This window comes from Oncorhynchus masou, unplaced genomic scaffold (genome assembly GCF_036934945.1).
Source record: "Oncorhynchus masou masou isolate Uvic2021 unplaced genomic scaffold, UVic_Omas_1.1 unplaced_scaffold_3160, whole genome shotgun sequence".
In the NCBI taxonomy this organism is placed as follows: domain Eukaryota; kingdom Metazoa; phylum Chordata; class Actinopteri; order Salmoniformes; family Salmonidae; genus Oncorhynchus; species Oncorhynchus masou.
The window spans coordinates 6,951-23,229 of NW_027009576.1; the positions used below are offsets into that span (position 1 = coordinate 6,951).

General features: G+C 51.8%; 1 protein-coding gene across 1 annotated transcript in view; it reads left to right on the forward strand.

Moving 5' to 3' along the window:
* Window positions 1–3,297: 3,297 nt before the first annotated feature.
* Window positions 3,298–16,279, forward strand: part of LOC135534220 (dual specificity mitogen-activated protein kinase kinase 5-like) — a gene marked incomplete at its 5' end in the record, with an annotated part of 32,310 nt that continues 19,328 nt past the window's right edge. The window contains 3 exons of the mRNA XM_064961308.1: window positions 3,298–3,337; window positions 9,478–9,546; window positions 10,275–10,356. Of these exons, the coding sequence (XP_064817380.1) occupies window positions 3,298–3,337; window positions 9,478–9,546; window positions 10,275–10,356 (191 nt within the window). The remainder of the gene's footprint in view (window positions 3,338–9,477; window positions 9,547–10,274; window positions 10,357–16,279) is intronic.

Here is a 16,279-nt window from a genome sequence, read left to right on the forward strand (position 1 = left end):
CGTCTCCTCTGTCTCTGCTTTTCCTTCCCTCCGTCTCCTGTCTCTTCTCTTCCTTCCCTCCCTCTGTCTCCTCTGTCTCTGCTTTTCCTTCCCTCCGTCTCCTGTCTCTTCTCTTCCCTCCCTCCCTCTGTCTCCTCTGTCTCTGCTTTTCCTTCCCTCCGTCTCCTGTCTCTTCTCTTCCTTCCCTCCCTCTGTCTCCTCTGTCTCTGCTTTTCCTTCCCTCCGTCTCCTCTGTCTCTTCTCTTCCTTCCCTCCCTCTGTCTCCTCTGTCTCTGCTTTTCCTTCCCTCCGTCTCCTGTCTCTTCTCTTCCTTCCCTCCCTCTGTCTCCTCTGTCTCTGCTTTTCCTTCCCTCCGTCTCCTCTGTCTCTTCTCTTCCTTCCCTCCCTCTGTCTCCTCTGTCTCTGCTTTTCCTTCCCTCCGTCTCCTGTCTCTTCTCTTCCCTCCCTCCCTCTGTCTCCTCTGTCTCTGCTTTTCCTTCCTTCCCTCCGTCTCCTGTCTCTGCTTTTCCTTCCTTCCCTCCGTCTCCTCTGTCTCTGCTTTTCCTTCCTTCCCTCCGTCACCTCTGTCTCTGCTTTTCCTTCCCTCCGTCACCTCTGTCTCTGCTTTTCATTCCTTCCCTCCGTCTCCTGTCTCTTCTCTTCCCTCCCTCCCTCCGTCTCCTCTGTCTCTGGTTTTAGTGGTCTTGGGTGACTGGGAAACTGACACCACTGATAACCATGGGAGTTTAACCTCTGTTTATATTCATAGTTGTGGGTCTGTGTAATGTCCTCATCTTTGTGAGTTTGTAGTGTTGCGGTCGTACCGGCTAGCCTCTTCACCTGCAGAGCAATGTGCTCTCTTAACTTAGGTAGGTCGGTCTCTGTTTGGCAGTCGTTGTGGTCGTTCTGGTCGTCTCAGGTGAGGGTGTCTGGCTGGAAGAGAGGTCTCCTTGCCTGCCACCCCTGTGGCACTGTAAACCAACCATTCCAGCCCTGACCGACCGCCCACCCGGGGGCCGCTTTAGAGAGCCAGCCAGGCCCATGAATACTGCATGGTGGAGCTTTTATTACACCAGGGGCTGGAGTGTAAATAAGATCCAGGCAATGGGCACGTTTACTGGGGTCAGGACGGGGGGAAGAGGGGGTGGGGACGGGCGGCTGGGTAACCTTGCTCCCAGGTCCTCTAGTCACCAGGCCTGTCACTGTAACTCACCGGTGGAGGGTTGGCCCTGAGGGGGGTCAAGGACAGTGGATCTACTGGGCCCATTACATTACAGGCTGCATGGAGGATAGAGACTGGAGTTAGACTTCTCACCCGCTCTAACGGTGAGGTTGTACTGTCGTCGTGTCATCACTCTGTTGGGGAGTAGAGGAAGGGGGGTCAAGGACAGTGGATCTACTAGGCCCATTACATTACAGGCTGCATGGAGGATAGAGACTGGAGTTAGACTTCTCACCCGCTCTAACAGTGAGGTTGTACTGTCGTCGTGTCATCACTCTGTTGGGGAGTAGAGGAAGGGGGGTCAAGGACAGTGGATCTACTGGGCCCATTACATTACAGGCTGCATGGAGGATAGAGACTGGAGTTAGACTTCTCACCCGCTCTAACAGTGAGGTTGTACTGTCGTCGTGTCATCACTCTGTTGGGGAGTAGAGGAGGAACATTAGGCTACTAAAATGCCTGGTATAAGTGACACACTCATCCTGAGGGGTCTGTTAGCTCACCTGTTAGGTTTAAATGTGACTGTTGTTATGGTTCATCTGCTTGTCCCCTAGTTTCCCGGTTCATTAGTGACAGAATGGTGCAGACGTGAGAAAAGAGGTTATCCTCCAAAACACTTAATCATCACGTCATCGTAAAGAAACCTCTTCCTGAGTGAGTCAGCAGGTTTTTTTCTGTGAACCTGAACATGTTCAGCAGGATAAAATAACGATTATTTGCTCTGTTCGTTTGCTACACACAGAATCAGTCCAATCACTATTTAACATCTGTGGCTCTCCGCTCCGGCCTCCATTAACGTCTTCCTCTTGTCTTAATTAAGAACCAGTAGTCGTGCTTAATTGATATTGATTGTCGCTTAAAGGAGGAGTAACACATCAAAACGAAAAGGTGAAAGTTTGTCTGAAATACACGAGGCCTTTTACAGACCTAAAGGAGAGTTCACTAGATGACACCCAGGGGTGGGAGGAGTGGCAGCCGTTCCTACCAATCACCTGTGTTCCAGGCATTATCATGCCTTCATGCATTTAAGACTCAGCTGTAATTAGGACCCCAGTACCTGACATGAATGCTTATAGTAAACCTTATGATACAAAGTTGTTACATGTAAAGCTAAAACCAAGTTTAAAAAGTCCATTGTCATGAAGTGTCTCAGTAGAAACAGTGTGTTGGTGTGTCCAGCGCAGAGCGCCCGGCCTACGAGGGATGGTTTGTTTGTCCTGACTGGAGGGTCAGACGACCCAGACCAGACACTAAGAGGTGTTATTAATTAAAGGGCCAGTTTAGAGGTGCAACACGATCCTCCTATCTACCACGCATTAATCACACACCCTGGTCTGAGCTCATACACGCCGGCCGACCCTGTTGACAGGTGAAACCTCGGGAGGTATCCAGTATACCTGGCTGTCGTAAACAAACTGGTGAACTGGGCTGGTGACGTACGCCCTCCCTGTGGCCCTCACCCCCGGCAGCTGTTCTACGGGGACAAGAGGATTGGATGTTGAGACATTGGCGCTTTTGGTAAACCGACCCTCTTGGCCGGTAACTAAACCCGCCGGTGGGCATTAAGGAGTTTCATAATTAAATCATCAAGGTCGTCTAGGCCAGCCGGCGCTCCTCGGCTGTTTGGTTTACCTGCCACCTGAAACCTGTCTGGAGAACTGTGACGATACAGGACTGACTGCACTCAATGGACATGTGTCATGAAGGCTATTGTTTTGACCTCTGACCTTTTTAATGATGGAAATGCTGTTAGACTAAGAGACATGTTGTCATGCTCATTTGGATTCTTCGGTTTCCTTTAGGACAACACCCCTTTCGTCATGTTATAACTCACCAACTAGGAAAACAGTGGATGGCTGATTTGAATAAGCATGTTTAGTCTGGACCTCTACTGGACGTCCATTCTGAATGTAGTGATGTTCACCCAAGTCCTTTTCCATTCAACATATTCTCATTCACATGACTTTAGAGGCCCTGATGAATGAACAGTAACAGGGATGTTTTAATGTGTGAAATAGTTTAGTAGGGACTTTTCTGAAGCTCTGGCTTACTCTTTGTTGGGCTATGTTAATGTTTCCTCTCTTTCTCTCCCACAGAGCGTACCATCTTCTCGGCAACAGAGTGTTGGCGGTGAAGGTGAGATCAACAGCTGTACTGCTGTAGCCTTTTCCTGGGCACCTCTCCTTTTACCAAATCACGTTCAACAACACTAGTCTTCTTCTGTATCTCTACCTCTGTCCTCTTCCCCTCCCTCCCCTCCCTCTTCATTTTCTATGCTTCTCAACCTCTGTGATCCCCCCTCTCTCATTGGTTCATTCATCCACTTTGTTCTCATGCTCTGTAATTCTACCAGTAATCTAATCTATTGGAGTGGAATGGAAGGTAGATGTAATGTGTACCTCCTTGACCCTCGTAACATGTATCTACTCCCTCTCTCTCTCTAACCTGTAATCAATGATGTTAACATGTAGCTACTCCCTTCTCTCTCTCTCTAACCTGTAATCAATGATGTTAACATGTAGCTACTCCCTTCTCTCTCTCTCTAACCTGTAATCAATGATGTTAACATGTAGCTACTCCCTTCTCTCTCTAACCTGTAATCAATGATGTTAACATGTATCTACTCCCTTCTCTCTCTCTCTAACCTGTAATCAATGATGTTAACATGTAGTGCCTCCCTTCTCTCTCTCTCTAACCTGTAATCAATGATGTTAACATGTAGCTACTCCCTTCTCTCTCTCTCTAACCTGTAATCAATGATGTTAACATGTATCTACTCCCTTCTCTCTCTCTCTAACCTGTAATCAATGATGTTAACATGTATCTACTCCCTTCTCTCTCTAACCTGTAATCAATGATGTTAACATGTAGCTACTCCCTTCTCTCTCTCTCTAACCTGTAATCAATGATGTTAACATGTAGTGCCTCCCTTCTCTCCCTCTCTCTAACCTGTAATCAATGATGTTAACATGTATCTACTCCCTTCTCTCTCTCTCTAACCTGTAATCAATGATGTTAACATGTAGCTACTCCCTTCTCTCTCTCTCTAACCTGTAATCAATGATGTTAACATGTAGCTCCTCCCTTCTCTCTCTCTAACCTGTAATCAATGATGTTAACATGTATCTACTCCCTTCTCTCTCTAACCTGTAATCAATGATGTTAACATGTATCTACTCCCTTCTCTCTCTCTCTAACCTGTAATCAATGATGTTAACATGTATCTACTCCCTTCTCTCTCTAACCTGTAATCAATGATGTTAACATGTATCTACTCCCTTCTCTCTCTCTGTCTAACCTGTAATCAATGATGTTAACATGTAGCTACTCCCTTCTCTCTCTAACCTGTAATCAATGATGTTAACATGTAGCTACTCTCTTCTCTCTCTCTCTAACCTGTAATCAATGATGTTAACATGTAGCTACTCCCTTCTCTCTCTCTAACCTGTAATCAATGATGTTAACATGTAGCTACTCCCTTCTCTCTCTAACCTGTAATCAATGATGTTAACATGTAGCTACTCCCTTCTCTCTCTAACCTGTAATCAATGATGTTAACATGTAGCTACTCCCTTCTCTCTCTAACCTGTAATCAATGATGTTAACATGTAGCTACTCCCTTCTCTCTCTCTCTAACCTGTAATCAATGATGTTAACATGTAGCTACTCCCTTCTCTCTCTCTCTAACCTGTAATCAATGATGTTAACATGTAGCTACTCCCTCTCTCTCTCTAACCTGTAATCAATGATGTTAACATGTAGCTACTCCCTTCTCTCTCTAACCTGTAATCATTTACATTACATTTAAGTCATTTGGCAGACGCTCTTATCCAGAGCGACTTACAAATTGGTGAATTCACCTTATGACATCCAGTGGAACAGCCACTTTACAATAGTGCATCTGAATCATTTAAGGGGGGGGGTGAGAAGGATTACTTTATCCTATCCTAGGTATTCCTTAAAGAGGTGGGGTTTCAGGTGTCTCCGTGAATGACTCCGCTGTCCTGGCGTCGTGAGGGAGTTTGTTCCACCATTGGGGGGCCAGAGCAGCGAACAGTTTTGACTGGGCTGAGCGGGAACTGTACTTCCTCAGTGGTAGGGAGGCGAGCAGGCCAGAGGTGGATGAACGCAGTGCCCTTGTTTGGGTGTAGGGCCTGATCAGAGCCTGGAGGTACTGCGGTGCCGTTCCCCTCACAGCTCCGTAGGCAAGCACCATGGTCTTGTAGCGGATGCGAGCTTCAACTGGAAGCCAGTGGAGAGAGCGGAGGAGCGGGGTGACGTGAGAGAACTTGGGAAGGTTGAACACCAGACGGGCTGCGGCGTTCTGGATGAGTTGTAGGGGTTTAATGGCACAGGCAGGGAGCCCAGCCAACAGCGAGTTGCAGTAATCCAGACGGGAGATGACAAGTGCCTGGATTAGGACCTGCGCCGCTTCCTGTGTGAAAAGCATGCAGAGATGCGATTCGCCACCTGGTCATCAGAAGGGGGAAAGGAGAAGATTAATTGTGTGTCGTCTGCATAGCAATGATAGGAGAGACCATGTGAGGTTATGACAGAGCCAAGTGACTTGGTGTATAGCGAGAATAGGAGAGGGCCTAGAACAGAGCCCTGGGGGACACCAGTGGTGAGACGCGTGGCGAGGAGACAGATTCTCGCCACGCCACTTGGTAGGAGCGACCTGTCAGGTAGGACGCAATCCAAGCGTGGGCCGCGCCGGAGATGCCCAACTCGGAGAGGGTGGAGAGGAGGATCTGATGGTTCACAGTATCGAAGGCAGCCGATAGGTCTAGAAGGATGAGAGCAGAGGAGAGAGAGTTAGCTTTAGCAGTGCGGAGCGCCTCCGTGATACAGAGAAGAGCAGTCTCAGTTGAATGACTAGTCTTGAAACCTGACTGATTTGGATCAAGAAGGTCATTCTGAGAGAGATAGCGGGAGAGCTGGCCAAGGACGGCACGTTCAAGAGTTTTGGAGAGAAAAGAAAGAAGGGATACTGGTCTGTAGTTGTTGACATCGGAGGGATCGAGTGTAGGTTTTTTCAGAAGGGGTGCAACTCTCGCTCTCTTGAAGACGGAAGGGACGTAGCCAGCGGTCAGGGATGAGTTGATGAGCGAGGTGAGGTAAGGGAGAAGGTCTCCGGAAATGGTCTGGAGAAGAGAGGAGGGGATAGGGTCAAGCGGGCAGGTTGTTGGGCGGCCGGCCGTCACAAGAAGCGAGATTTCATCTGGAGAGAGAGGGGAGAAAGAGGTCAGAGCACAGGGTAGGGCAGTGTGAGCAGAACCAGCGGTGTCGTTTGACTTAGCAAACGAGGATCGGATGTCGTCGACCTTCTTTTCAAAATGGTTGACGAAGTCATCTGCAGAGAGGGAGGAGGGGGGGGGGGGAGGAGGATTCAGGAGGGAGGAGAAGGTGGCAAAGAGCTTCCTAGGGTTAGAGGCAGATGCTTGGAATTTAGAGTGGTAGAAAGTGGCTTTAGCAGCAGAGACAGAGGAGGAAAATGTAGAGAGGAGGGAGTGAAAGGATGCCAGGTCCGCAGGGAGGCGAGTTTTCCTCCATTTCCGCTCGGCTGCCCGGAGCACTGTTCTGTGAGCTCGCAATGAGTCGTCGAGCCACAGAGCGGGAGGGGAGGACCGAGCCGGCCTGGAGGATAGGGGACATAGAGAGTCAAAGGATGCAGAAAGGGAAGAGAGGAGGGTTGAGGAGGCAGAATCAGGATATAGGTTGGAGAAGTTTTGAGCAGAGGGAAGAGATGATAGGATGGAAGAGGAGAGAGTAGCGGGGGAGAGAGAGCGAAGGTTGGGACGGCGCGATACCATCCGAGTAGGGGCAGTGTGGGAAGTGTTGGATGAGAGCGAGAGGGAAAAGGATACAAGGTAGTGGTCGGAGACTTGGAGGGGAGTTGCAATGAGGTTAGTGGAAGAACAGCATCTAGTAAAGATGAGGTCGAGCGTATTGCCTGCCTTGTGAGTAGGGGGGGAAGGTGAGAGGGTGAGGTCAAAAGAGGAGAGGAGTGGAAAGAAGGAGGCAGAGAGGAATGAGTCAAAGGTAGACGTGGGGAGGTTAAAGTCGCCCAGGACTGTGAGAGGTGAGCCGTCCTCAGGAAAGGAGCTTATCAAGGCATCAAGCTCATTGATGAACTCTCCGAGGGAACCTGGAGGGCGATAAATGATAAGAATGTTAAGCTTGAGAGGGCTGGTAACTGTGACAGCATGGAATTCAAAGGAGGTGATAGACAGATGGGTAAGGGGAGAAAGAGAGAATGACCACTTGGGAGAGATGAGGATCCCGGTGCCACCACCCCGCTGACCAGAAGCTCTCGGGGTGTGCGAGAACACGTGGGCGGACGAAGAGAGAGCAGTAGGAGTCGCAGTGTTATCTGTGGTGATCCATGTTTCCGTCAGTGCCAAGAAGTCGAGGGACTGGAGGGAGGCATAGGCTGAGATGAACTCTGCCTTGTTGGCCGCAGATCGGCAGTTCCAGAGGCTACCGGAGACCTGGAACTCCATGTGGGTCGTGCGCGCTGGGACCACCAGATTAGGGTGGCCGCGGCCACGCGGTGTGGAGCGTTTGTATGGTCTGTGCAGAGAGGAGAGAACAGGGATAGATAGACACATAGTTGACAGGCTACAGAAGAGGCTACGCTAATGCAAAGGAGATTGGAATGACAAGTGGACTACACGTCTCGAATGTTCAGAAAGTTAAGCTTACGTAGCAAGAATCTTATTGACTAAAATGATTGAAATGATACAGTACTGCTGGAGTAGGCTAGCTGGCAGTGGCTGCGTTGTTGACTTTGTAGGCTAGCTGGCAGTGGCTGCGTTGTTGACACTACACTAATCAAGTCGTTCCATTGAGTGTAATAGTTTCTACAGTGCTGCTATTCGGGGGCTAGCTGGCTAGCTAGCAGTGTTGATTACGTTACGTTACGTTAAAAGAACGACAATAGCTGGCTAGCTAACCTAGAAAATCGCTCTAGACTACACAATTGTCTTTGATACAAAGACGGCTATGTAGCTAGCTAGTTACAAATCAAGCAAATCAAACCGTTGTACTGTAATGAAGTGAAATGAAAATGTGATACTACCTGTGGAGCGAAGCGGAATGTTGACCGGGTTGTTGACGTTCTATTCGGTAGACGTTGGCCAGCTGTTGGCTAGCTAGCTAGCAGTATCTCCTACGTTAAGGACGACAAATAGCTGGCTAGCTAACCTCGGTAAATTAAGATAATCACTCTAAGTATACACACTCTAAACTACACAATTATCTTGGATACGAAGACAGCAAAGACAACTATGTAGCTAGCTAACACTACACTAATCAAGTCGTTCAGTTGAGTGTAATAGTTACTACAGTGCTGGTATTCGGTAGACGGTGGACGTTAGCTAGCTGCTGGGCAGATAGCAGTGTAGACTACGTTAGGACGACGAAATACGATAATTACGCAATTATCTTTGATACAAAGACGGCTATGTAGCTAGCTAAGAAGAAATTGCTAAGGTTAGACAAATCAAACCGTTGTACTATAATGAAATGTAATGAAAAGTTATACTACCTGCGGACCGAAGTGTAGATGCGACCGCTCGCTCCAACCCGGAAGTGAATAAATTATGTTAACATGTAGCTACTCCCTCCATGTAGCTACTCCCTCTCTCTAACCTGTAATCAATGATGTTAACATGTAGCTACTCCTCTCTCTCTCTAACCTGTAATCAATGATGTTAACATGTAGCTACTCCCTTCTCTCTCTCTCTAACCTGTAATCAATGATGTTAACATGTAGCTCCTCCCTTCTCTCTCTCTCTAATCTGTAATCAATGATGTTAACATGTATCTACTCCCTTCTCTCTCTAACCTGTAATCAATGATGTTAACATGTAGCTACTCCCTTCTCTCTCTAACCTGTAATCAATGATAAGCTGCAAGTTTAGCTAATCTTTGCTAGTGCTAGCGTGCCACTGTTGTAGCTATTAGCTAAGCTCAGCGCAGCCAGATCAGAATTCACACCCCTGTAGTGCCCATTTACCGTGTGGTATCCACACTATCCAGATAGGTTGGCATGAAAGAATCATGAGTTTCTCTACAAGGTTTCTAGGTCATGTGTTACCACCAGTGCCAGCAGTATTTTGACCCATAGTTCCATTGTAATAATAAAGTACATTGCTTTAAATGTTTCTGTGTGTGTTTGAAGGTCTTCAGCAGTGTGTGCGTGCTTGCATATTAACCTGTGCACGTGTATGTTACTCTGGTCTCTCATTTGGGCTGTGCTTGGGACTTTACAGGTCATTCCTCTGGATATCACAGTGGAGCTACAGAAACAGATCATGTCCGAGTTGGAGATCCTCTACAAGGTCAGCTTCTATTCTCTAGAGCCCCAAACTGGTCAGATCTCTCCCCCAGCTGGCCCAAATCATGTAGTCAGATCTCTCCCCCAACTGGCCCAAATCATGTAGTCAGATCTCTCCCCCAGCTGGCCCAAATCACATAGTCAGATCTCTCCCCCAGCTGGCCCAAATCACGTAGTCAAATCTCTCCCCCAGCTGGCCCAAATCACGTAGTCAAATCTCTCCCCCAGCTGGCCCAAATCACGTAGTCAAATCTCTCCCCCAGCTGGCCCAAATCACGTAGTCAAATCTCTCCCCCAGCTGGCCCAAATCACGTAGTCAAATCTCTCCCCCAGCTGGCCCAAATCACGTAGTCAAATCTCTCCCCCAGCTGGCCCAAATCATGTAGTCAAATCTCTCCCTCAGCTGGCCCAAATCATGTAGTCAAATCTCTCCCCCAGCTGAAGCCTCTCTTATCAGAGCTGCAGTGTTTAGTCTACTCTGTTACATTAGACTAGTTCATGGAACACCTTTATTCTGAGTGGGTCTCCTCTCCTCCTGCATGGCAAGCAAGGGATTGGTGAAATACGCACGAGGCAGGAACACGTGATTGCTGATAAGCCCTCTCAATAATTTACCCCAGATCTCTCCTTTTCTTCTGAGGTAGACTGTGAAATGGGCTAACTAAACAGTTCAACAATAAATACTGCAACGTGCATCAATGTTAATTAATGAGTGGATGAACTGTGTTGCAGTGTGATTCCTCCTACATCATAACCTTCTACAGTGCCTTCTTTGTGGAGAACAGGATCTCCATATGCACAGAGTATATGGACGGTGAGTGTTGAGGCTGGGGTTGGTGTTGAGGCTGGGGTTGGTGTCGAGGCTGGGGTTGGTGTCGAGGCTGGGGTTGGTGTTGAGGCTGGGGTTGGTGCTGGGGTTGGTGTTGAGGCTGGGGTTGGTGTTGAGGCTGGGGTTGGTGTTGAGGCTGGGGTTGGTGTTGAGGCTGGGGTTGGTGTTGAGGCTGGGGTTGGTGCTGGGGTTGGTGTTGAGGCTGGGGTTGGTGTTGAGGCTGGGGTTGGTGTTGAGGCTGGGGTTGGTGTTGAGGCTGGGGTTGGTGTTGAGGCTGGGGTTGGTGTTGAGGCTGGGGTTGGTGTTGAGGCTGGGGTTGGTGTTGAGGCTGGGGTTGGTGTTGAGGCTGGGGTTGGTGTTGAGGCTGGGGTTGGTGTTGAGGCTGGGGTTGGTGTTGAGGCTGGGGTTGGTGTTGAGGCTGGGGTTGGTGTCGAGGCTGGGGTTGGTGTCGAGGCTGGGGTTGGTGTCGAGGCTGGGGTTGGTGTCGAGGCTGGGGTTGGTGTCGAGGCCGGGGTTGGTGTCGAGGCCGGGGTTGGTGTCGAGGCCGGGGTTGGTGTCGAGGCCGGGGTTGGTGTCGAGGCCGGGGTTGGTGTCGAGGCCGGGGTTGGTGTCGAGGCCGGGGTTGGTGCCGAGGCCGGGGTTGGTGCCGAGGCCGGGGTTGGTGCCGAGGCCGGGGTTGGTGCCGAGGCCGGGGTTGGTGCCGAGGCCGGGGTTGGTGCCGAGGCCGGGGTTGGTGCCGAGGCCGGGGTTGGTGCCGAGGCCGGGGTTGGTGCCGAGGCCGGGGTTGGTGCCGAGGCCGGGGTTGGTGCCGAGGCCGGGGTTGGTGCCGAGGCCGGGTTTCTAGCTAGGTTTTAGGGTTAGTGTTGAGGCTGGGGTCAGCGTTTAGCGCCAGGGCTGCGGTTAGTGCTGGGGTTTAGGGTTAGTGTTGGGGCTGTGGTTAGTGCTGGATGTTTAGGGTTAGTGTTGAGGCTGTGGTTTGTGCTGGGGTTAGGGTTAGTGCTGGGGTTTAGGGTTAGTGCTGGGGTTAGGGTTAGTGCTGGGGTTAGGGTTAGTGCTGGGGTTTAGGGTTAGTGCTGGGGTTTAGGGTTAGTCCTAGGGTTAGGGTTAGTGCTGGGGTTAGGGTTAGTGCTGGGGTTAGGGTTAGTGCTGGGGTTAGGGTTAGTGCTGGGGTTTAGGGTTAGTGCTGGGGTTAGGGTTAGTGCTGGGGTTAGGGTTAGTGCTGGGGTTAGGGTTAGTGCTGGGGTTAGGGTTAGTGCTGGGGTTAGGGTTCGGGTTAGTGCTGGGGTTAGGGTTAGTGCTAGGGTTAGGGTTAGTCCTAGGGTTAGGGTTAGTGCTGGGGTTAGGGTTAGTGCTGGGGTTAGGGTTAGTGCTGGGGTTAGGGTTAGTGCTGGGGTTAGGTTTAGTGCTGTGGTTTGGGTTAGTGCTGGGGTTAGGGTTAGTGCTGGGGTTAGGGTTAGTGCTGGGGTTTAGGGTTAGTGCTGGGGTTTAGGGTTAGTGCTGGGGTTTAGGGTTAGTGCTGGGGTTAGGGTTAGTGCTGGGGTTAGGGTTAGTGCTGGGGTTAGGGTTAGTGCTGGGGTTTAGGGTTAGTGCTGGGGTTTAGGGTTAGTGCTGGGTTTAGGGTTAGTATTGAGGCTGGGGTCAGCGTTTAGCGCCAGGGCTGCGGTTAGTGCTGGGGTTTAGGGTTAGTGTTGGGGCTGTGGTTAGTGCTGGGGTTAGGGTTAGTGTTGGGGCTGTGGTTTGTGCTGGGGTTAGGGTTAGTGCTGGGGTTAGAGTTAGTGCTGGGGTTTAGGGTTAGTGCTGGGGTTAGGGTTAGTGCTGGGGTTTAGGGTTAGTGTTGTGGCTGTGGTTAGTGCTGGATGTTTAGGGTTAGTGTTGAGGCTGTGGTTTGTGCTGGTGTTAGGGTTAGTGCTGGGGTTAGGGTTAGTGCTGGGTTAGGGTTAGTGCTGGGTTAGGGTTAGTGCTGGGGTTTAGGGTTAGTGCTGGGGTTAGGGTTAGTGCTGGGGTTAGGGTTAGTGCTGGGGTTAGGGTTAGTGCTGGGGTTTAGGGTTAGTGTTGAGGCCGGGGCTGCGGTTAGTGCTGGGGTTTAGGGTTAGTGCTGGGGTTTAGGGTTAGTGCTGGGGTTAGGGTTAGTGCTGGGGTTAGGGTTAGTGCTGGGGTTAGAGTTCGTGCTGGGGTTAGGGTTAGGGTTAGGGTTAGTGCTGGGGTTAGGGTTAGTGCTGGGGTTAGGGTTAGTGCTGGGGTTAGGGTTAGTGCTGGGGTTAGGGTTAGTGCTGGGGTTAGGGTTAGTGCTGGGGTTAGGGTTAGTGCTGGGGTTAGGGTTAGTGCTGGGGTTAGGGTTAGTGCTGGGGTTAGGGTTCGGGTTAGTGCTGGGGTTAGGGTTAGTGCTGGGGTTAGGGTTAGCGCTGGGGTTAGAGTTAGCGCTGGGGTTAGGGTTAGCGCTGGGGTTAGGGTTAGCGCTGGGGTTAGGGTTAGTGCTGGGGTTAGGGTTAGCGCTGGGGTTAGGGTTAGCGCTGGGGTTAGGGTTAGCGCTGGGGTTAGGGTTAGCGCTGGGGTTAGGGTTAGCGCTGGGGTTAGGGTTAGCGCTGGGGTTAGGGTTAGCGCTGGGGTTAGGGTTAGCGCTGGGGTTAGGGTTAGCGCTGGGGTTAGGGTTAGCGCTGGGGTTAGGGTTAGCGCTGGGGTTAGGGTTAGCGCTGGGGTTAGGGTTAGCGCTGGGGTTAGGGTTAGTGCTGGGGTTAGGTTTAGTGCTGGGGTTAGGTTTAGTGCTGGGGTTAGGTTTAGTGCTGGGGTTAGGTTTAGTGCTGGGGTTTGGGTTAGTGCTGGGGTTTGGGTTAGTGCTGGGGTTTGGGTTAGTGCTGGGGTTAGGGTTAGTGCTGGGGTTAGGGTTAGTGCTGGGGTTAGGGTTAGTGCTGGGGTTAGGGTTAGTGCTGGGGTTAGGTTTAGTGCTGGGGTTAGGTTTAGTGCTGGGGTTAGGTTTAGTGCTGGGGTTAGGTTTAGTGCTGGGGTTAGGTTTAGTGCTGGGGTTTGGGTTAGTGCTGGGGTTTGGGTTAGTGCTGGGGTTTGGGTTAGTGCTGGGGTTTGGGTTAGTGCTGGGGTTTGGGTTAGTGCTGGGGTTAGGGTTAGTGCTGGGGTTAGGGTTAGTGCTGGGGTTAGGGTTAGTGCTGGGGTTAGGGTTAGTCCTAGGGTTAGGGTTAGTGCTGGGGTTAGGGTTAGTGCTGGGGTTAGGGTTAGTGCTGGGGTTAGGGTTAGTGCTGGGGTTAGGGTTAGTGCTGGGGTTAGGGTTAGTGCTGGGGTTAGGTTTAGTGCTGGGGTTAGGGTTCGGGTTAGTGCTGGGGTTAGGGTTAGTGCTAGGGTTAGGGTTAGTCCTAGGGTTAGGGTTAGTGCTGGGGTTAGGGTTAGTGCTGGGGTTAGGGTTAGTGCTGGGGTTAGGGTTAGTGCTGGGGTTAGGTTTAGTGCTGTGGTTTGGGTTAGTGCTGGGGTTAGGGTTAGTGCTGGGGTTAGGGTTAGTGCTGGGGTTAGGGTTAGTGCTGGGGTTAGGGTTAGTGCTGGGGTTAGGGTTAGTGCTGGGGTTAGGGTTAGTGCTGGGGTTAGGTTTAGTGCTGGGGTTAGGTTTAGTGCTGGGGTTAGGTTTAGTGCTGGGGTTAGGTTTAGTGCTGGGGTTAGGTTTAGTGCTGGGGTTTGGGTTAGTGCTGGGGTTTGGGTTAGTGCTGGGGTTTGGGTTAGTGCTGGGGTTAGGGTTAGTGCTGGGGTTAGGGTTAGTGCTGGGGTTAGGGTTAGTGCTGGGGTTAGGGTTAGTCCTAGGGTTAGGGTTAGTGCTGGGGTTAGGGTTAGTGCTGGGGTTAGGGTTAGTGCTGGGGTTAGGGTTAGTGCTGGGGTTAGGGTTAGTGCTGGGGTTAGGGTTAGTGCTGGGGTTAGGGTTAGTGCTGGGGTTAGGGTTAGTGCTGGGGTTAGGGTTCGGGTTAGTGCTGGGGTTAGGGTTAGTGCTAGGGTTAGGGTTAGTCCTAGGGTTAGGGTTAGTGCTGGGGTTAGGGTTAGTGCTGGGGTTAGGGTTAGTGCTGGGGTTAGGGTTAGTGCTGGGGTTAGGTTTAGTGCTGTGGTTTGGGTTAGTGCTGGGGTTAGGGTTAGTGCTGGGGTTAGGGTTAGTGCTGGGGTTAGGGTTAGTGCTGGGGTTAGGGTTAGTGCTGGGGTTAGGGTTAGTGCTGGGGTTAGGGTTAGTGCTGGGGTTAGGGTTAGTGCTGGGGTTAGGGTTAGTGCTGGGGTTAGGGTTAGTGCTGGGGTTAGGGTTAGTGCTGGGGTTAGGGTTAGTGCTGGGGTTAGGGTTAGTGCTGGGGTTAGGGTTAGTGCTGGGGTTTGGGTTAGTGCTGGGGTTAGGGTTAGTGCTGGGGTTAGGGTTAGTGCTGGGGTTAGGGTTAGTGCTGGGGTTAGGGTTAGTGCTGGGGTTAGGGTTCGGGTTAGTGCTGGGGTTAGGGTTAGTGCTAGGGTTAGGGTTAGTCCTAGGGTTAGGGCTAGTCCTAGGGTTAGGGTTAGTGCTGGGGTTAGGGTTAGTGCTGGGGTTAGGGTTAGTGCTGGGGTTAGGGTTAGTGCTGGGGTTAGGTTTAGTGCTGTGGTTTGGGTTAGTGCTGGGGTTAGGGTTAGTGCTGGGGTTAGGGTTAGTGCTGGGGTTAGGGTTAGTGCTGGGGTTAGGGTTAGTGCTGGGGTTAGGGTTAGTGCTGGGGTTAGGGTTAGTGCTGGGGTTAGGGTTAGTGCTGGGGTTAGGGTTAGTGCTGGGGTTAGGGTTAGTGCTGGGGTTAGGGTTAGTGCTGGGGTTAGGGTTAGTGCTGGGGTTAGGGTTAGTGCTGGGGTTAGGGTTAGTGCTGGGGTTAGGGTTAGTGCTGGGGTTTGGGTTAGTGCTGGGGTTAGGGTTAGTGCTGGGGTTAGGGTTAGTGCTGGGGTTAGGGTTAGTGCTGGGGTTAGGGTTAGTGCTGGGGTTAGGGTTAGTGCTGGGGTTAGGGTTAGTGCTGGGGTTAGGGTTAGTGCTGGGGTTAGGGTTAGTGCTGGGGTTAGGGTTAGTGCTGGGGTTAGGGTTAGTGCTGGGGTTAGGGTTAGCGCTGGGGTTAGGGTTAGCGCTGGGGTTAGGGTTAGCTGGGGTTAGGGTTAGCGCTGGGGTTAGGGTTAGCGCTGGGGTTAGGGTTAGCGCTGGGGTTAGGGTTAGCGCTGGGGTTAGGGTTAGCGCTGGGGTTAGGGTTAGCGCCGGGGTTAGGGTTAGGCCGGGGGTTAGTTAGCGCCGGGGTTAGGGTTAGCGCCGGGGTTAGTGTTAGCGCCGGGGTTAGGGTTAGCGCCGGGGTTAGGGTTAGCGCCGGGGTTAGGGTTAGCGCCGGGGTTTAGGGTTAGCGCCGGGGTTAGGGTTAGCGCCGGGGTTTGGGTTAGCGCCGGGGTTTGGGTTAGCGCCGGGGTTAGGGTTAGCGCCGGGGTTAGGGTTAGCGCCGGGGGTTAGGGTTAGCGCCGGGGGTTAGGGTTAGCGCCGGGGGTTAGGGTTAGCGCCGGGGTTAGGGTTAGCGCCGGGGTTTAGGGTTAGCGCCGGGGTTTAGGGTTAGCCCCGGGGTTAGGGTTAGCGCCGGGGTTTGGGTTAGCGCCGGGGTTAGGGTTAGCGCCGGGGTTAGGGTTAGCGCCGGGGTTAGGGTTAGCGCCGGGGTTAGGGTTAGCGCCGGGGTTAGGGTTAGCGCCGGGGTTAGGGTTAGCGCCGGGGTTAGCGTTAGCGCCGGGGGTTAGCGTTAGCGCCGGGGTTAGCGTTAGCGCCGGGGTTAGGGTTAGCGCCGGGGGTTAGGGTTAGCGCCGGGGGTTAGGGTTAGCGCCGGGGGTTAGGGTTAGCGCCGGGGGTTAGCGCCGGGGTTAGGGTTAGCGCCGGGGTTTGGGTTAGCGCCGGGGTTTGGGT